Below are 4,812 nucleotides of genomic sequence, written 5' to 3'. Positions count from 1 at the left end.
ATTCAGAATAGTTTCTGAATATGTATTTATACATAGTCATATAAACTAAGTTAAGGAAATCATAATTGGGGCTTTGAATTTTCCACATATCTATGAGAATTTTAGAAGGTTTATGTCTTTGCCTAGGCTTGTTGCAAGTGCTGAGATGTATACAATCAGTGTTTTTTTGGGGACTTTCAATGATCTTTAGTACCTCCAAGTCTACCAACTTTTGTTCTCTATGATAGTAACGATTTGTAAACAAATATTTGTGTTTCTTTATTGGGGCACTACATAGTGGGTTTGTATTGCGAACATAGGTGGCATGGTACCTCGATATTTGTTGAGAGGAAATAGGATGGCTTATTGAGCTTTTCTTTGTGTTAATGTTTTTTCCATGTCTTTTCAGGCATGTACATTACATATGAGGACAATGCAAAAATGTTTTTTGTGAACCTTTAAAAGGACATTTTTAAAAAAAGTTTGGCGGAATCACCGGTTTATATACACACAACTCACACACCCACTCCTATTACATAAGCGCACAACAATGTAGTGCGAGTAGGATTCGAAACTGAGTCAACTCACTGCTGATACTCTCTGATCCTTTAACCATTACACTACAACCATGTTGGCTAGGTTACCAAACTAGTGTTATACCATATACTTGGCTTCATTTGGCAAATATTCATACCAAACTCGTGTTATACTATATACTTGGCTTCATTTAGCAAATATTCAACCTTCAAAATAGGCATTTTATGTCCTCTTAGGTTACCAAACTAGTGAATCATTGCCCAAAACCAACCAACCAAGCAAAATAAAGAGAGGTATTTGTTTTTGACGGATTTTCCTTCAAAATCTTACAGATATATTGATTTTGTAATCGAAAATTTTAAAATCTGGGCGACCGATAGTTTCAAGAAAAGAAAAAATTTCAATGGGCTTTTCTGAAATTGAGCCATAAAAATTGCACTAATGCCATAAAAAATACACTGATGGACGGTTTTTGCTAGTGATACTACATTTGGTAAAATACTAGTACTCAACCCACGCGTAGCTGCGGTATGTAAAAGACATTAAGAAGTGAAACGCATGAATGGAAGCCGGAATACGAAGGGTCAAAAACGACAACAGCACATGCCAATTAATAATAGAGATCGAAGGGGTTTTTCCTCTTATTTTGAAAAAATCAAAGATTTCTCTTTTCTCTCCTTGTGCCTTTTGTTGTCCATGATTAATATGTAATGTAATATGGTCATTTCAAAAACTGATGAGGACGACTTATACCGACTAAAAATTTAGCTATATAACTTTGACACGGAAATTGATCATTGAACAGAAAATAGGGGTGGAGAAACATGGAAAGCACGCTGCCCTGAAGACAATTGTGCGCACACTCCCACACCAATTGGATTGTTCCATTGTCATCCTTATCGCGATCAGCGTCATAGTCTGCTCATGAGGTGGTGTTCTGCTTGAAAAGTAGGTCCTGGCGTTTGGTCGCGCAAGCCATCGTAGTAGGTGCGCCATAGGCGGTTTGGTTTAGCAGGTAAACAGACTATTTGGGCTTCGATTAAGGTTTCCTTAACCCTAATTAGAGTTAATCTAGCACTATCTAAGTTTTTGCGTTTCGTGTGCGCATTTTTGGTGGGTTTCTGTCTCTGCAGTCCAGCTCTGTGTTTAAGGTCAGGGGAGATTAGGAGGAACCCTCGATTAGGGTTTGGTTTATAGACGTCAAGGGGCTGGACAGTCAAATTATGGTTTAGAGAAATTCAGAGAAATTCAGTGTGTTTGCTGAACAATCCACAGAGTTGTAGTACCCAGGAAATGTCTGCGATGGGACCCTTTTCATGAAAGCTAGCCTTCTTCAACCCTTCACTCTTACATCCTACCAACCCCCCACCCTTCTTTCTTCACACACACACACACATACACACATTTTCTTCCACTTGTTTACTATGTGTCTCTGACAAGTCTCTGATCCCTTTGCCTTCTTTGATGCATTGTGATTACAGCTTCATTCATGTAAGCCTCAAGTGCTTATCTTGCCCTCTCTGACCCTGGATACATCTTCATTTTAGTAACCCTACCTGCCATTTTGCCCTCTCCCCTATAGCCATGGACCTTTACTTCATCATCCCCTTCGCCATTGGCCTACTCCTCTTGCTAGCTCTGCTCTTCCGGCGCAGACACCACCTCCCTCCCGGCCCTCCCCCTCTGCCTTTCGTTGGCAATCTGTATGACATAACCCCCTTGAGATTCAGATGCTTCTGGGAATGGTCCAAGACATATGGCCCCATCATGTCAGTCTGGTTTGGCTCTACCCTCAATGTGGTCATCTCCTCAGCTGATCTGGCTAAAGAGGTTCTGAAGGACAAAGATCAACAGCTAGCAGCTAGAAACCGAACTCGTGCGGCAAATTTATTCAGCAGAGATGGTCAAGATCTCATCTGGGCAGATTATGGCCCTCACTATGTCAAAGTCCGGAAGGTCTGCACGCTCGAATTGTTCACTCCGAAAAGGCTTGAAGCTCTCCGCCCCCTTAGAGAGGAGGAGGTTGCTGCCACGGTTGAGAGCATTTTTAAGGATTGCGGTGGAAAAGGTCAGAACTTAGTGCCAATTTTGATGCTTACATTTTCTCTGTTTCAATTTTGTCTAACCTTTGAAGGCACATTATGCCATTGTGCACATGTATCAGCAAGCATTTGATTCCTTAGATGTGAGTATACATTGAGTGGGTTGGCCTTGTGTGTCCAGGTGGTGAAGCAAAGGCCATCACGGTGAAGAGATATTTGTCTGCCGTGGCTTTCAACAACATCACCCGAATTGCATTCGGCAAGCGATTTGTAGATGCCGAAGGCAAGGTTGATCCACAAGGGAATGAGTTCAAGGAAATTATAGCACAGGGGATGAAGCTCGGTGCATCTATCAAGACGCCTGAGTTTATACCATGGATCAGGTGGATGTTCCCCCTGCAAAAGGAGGAATTCTTGAAGCACGGTACCCGACGGGACAACCTGACAAAGCTGATCATGCAGGAACACACCATCGCTAGAGAGACAAGTGGTGAAACTAAGCAGCACTTTGTTGATGCTCTTCTTACGTTGCAGAAGCAGCATGGCCTTACAGACACTCACATCATTGGCCTGCTTTGGGTAAGTGGATCTTATGAGTTGGGATTTGCAATTTTTCTGATTTTGTAATGTAAGCATGGCTAGGTATAGCAGCTGATTTGTACGTATAGACATTCCAGCAATACTTAATCAATCGACCCTTTCTTCTTGTACTAAGAAAGCAATGCTATGTTGGTTTGCAGGACATGATTACTGCAGGCATGGATACCACAGCTATTTCTGTCGAATGGGCTATGGCCGAGCTAGTTCGCAACCCTCGCGTTCAGCAGAAAGCCCAGGAGGAGCTTGACCAAGTTATTGGCATGGAAAATGTTGCCAAAGAAATAGATTTCTCAAAGCTACCATACCTTCAATGTGTTGTCAAGGAATCCTTGCGACTGCATCCACCAACACCACTCATGCTTCCGCATAAGGCAACAGAAGATGTGAAAATAGGCAGCTATGACGTGCCTAAGGGGACTGTTGTGCATGTGAATGTTTGGGCTATTGCAAGAGACCCAGCCATCTGGAAGGATCCCCTCACATTCAGGCCAGAGAGGTTTTTGGAAGAGGATGTAGACATCAAGGGGCACGATTATAGGTTGCTACCGTTTGGAGCTGGGCGCCGGGTCTGTCCAGGTGCCCAGCTTGGCCTGAATCTAGTCGAGCTTATGCTCGCCCGCCTTCTTCACCAGTTCTCATGGTCACCTCCAGAAGGGTTGCAGGCAGATGACATTGATATGACTGAGCGCCCAGGAGTCGTGACATTCATGGCGAAGCCCTTGGAAGCAGTGGCACAACCTCGTCTGCCTGCCCATCTATACACAGGCTAAGTGGATATGTGAGGAAGAGATTCAAACAGTTCTCTTCATGGAGCTTTTTCCCAGATTTCTCAAAGGTTTTCTTTCTTTTCTAGTGAGCACGAGGAATATGCACGTGCTTAAGTAAGATTAGGGCTCGTGAAGCTTGTATGAGGTCTAAGTGTCTTAGTTTTTATAGCCTCACATATGATTATTAAGTGAGTATTTTAACACTGGTTGGGAAGGACAACTCACTAGCATTCTGAAATAATTTCATCTTAATACTAGATTTCTATTACATCTGGAGTATTATTGGTAAAAGTTACCCATAATCCTAGTGTAAACTTTCTTTTAGACGCAACAAGCCATGTAGAAAAATTATTTGTTGAGGTACATTTTTAATTGAGTTCTAAGGTGACATCCAGAGTGAGTACATAACATTTCTTGGTGTATATAGCTACACGTAGCCAACATGCTCTAGGTGTGTTGTACAATAAAGAAGCCCAGTCTCCTTGATGGATTGCTAATCCCTTATCTCTACTGAGATTTAACTTCACCCCATGACCAGCCTAGTAGTTAAGTGGGACGAATTTTTGCTTCCCTTCTTGAATTTATGGCATAGGACCATCATATCATGGGGCTTCTGGTTTTCCCCGCGGTCTCACCATGGAAACAACATTGAGTTGCACCATGTACCCACTCGCGAAAATTTTCTTCATTGTTGTTGAAGTTGCATGTAGATCACCTTAATGAATGCCACAAGGTATCCAATGTCTTCAATAGCACACAAAGCTCCACGATTTAGAGGACATGCATACCTTGCATCTAGAAAATGTTTGGTTTTTTAAAGAATTCAAGAGTTATTGTGACCTTTTCATTGCTGGTTACAACCTTGGGTGAATAAAGAGCAGCATTTT

The 4,812-nt window shown here is 42.2% G+C and overlaps 1 protein-coding gene across 2 annotated transcripts; it reads left to right on the top strand.

Moving 5' to 3' along the window:
* The first annotated feature begins 1,306 nt into the window (after nucleotides 1-1,306).
* On the top strand, nucleotides 1,307-4,280 carry LOC147625632 (cytochrome P450 98A3-like). Of its 2 annotated transcripts, none has more exons than XM_086817148.1 (4): nucleotides 1,307-1,531; nucleotides 1,650-2,584; nucleotides 2,740-3,137; nucleotides 3,299-4,280. In XM_086817148.1, the coding sequence occupies exons 2-4, from the start codon at nucleotides 2,101-2,103 to the stop codon at nucleotides 3,926-3,928; spliced, it is 1,512 nt and encodes a 503-aa protein (XP_086673274.1). In that variant the 5' UTR covers nucleotides 1,307-1,531; nucleotides 1,650-2,100; the 3' UTR covers nucleotides 3,929-4,280. The 2 variants fall into 2 exon arrangements, with proteins under 2 accessions (XP_086673274.1, XP_086673275.1); XM_086817149.1 differs by having other exon boundaries at nucleotides 1,364-1,531; nucleotides 1,998-2,584.
* Nucleotides 4,281-4,812: the final 532 nt, after the last annotated feature.

This window comes from Cibotium barometz, chromosome 23 (assembly GCF_041138505.1).
Source record: "Cibotium barometz isolate CiBa-2024 chromosome 23, ASM4113850v1, whole genome shotgun sequence".
NCBI classification, from domain to species: Eukaryota; Viridiplantae; Streptophyta; class Polypodiopsida; order Cyatheales; family Cibotiaceae; genus Cibotium; species Cibotium barometz.
This window is presented reverse-complemented; position numbering and strand designations above follow the sequence as displayed.

Coding starts and splice junctions, on each gene's coding strand:
- LOC147625632 (XM_086817148.1), top strand. CDS start 2,101: ATGGACCTTTACTTCATCATCCCCTTCGCCATTGGCCTACTCCTCTTG. Junction 2,585..2,739: donor TAAGGATTGCGGTGGAAAAG/GTCAGAACTTAG, acceptor TTGTGTGTCCAG/GTGGTGAAGCAAAGGCCATC. Junction 3,138..3,298: donor ACATCATTGGCCTGCTTTGG/GTAAGTGGATCT, acceptor GTTGGTTTGCAG/GACATGATTACTGCAGGCAT.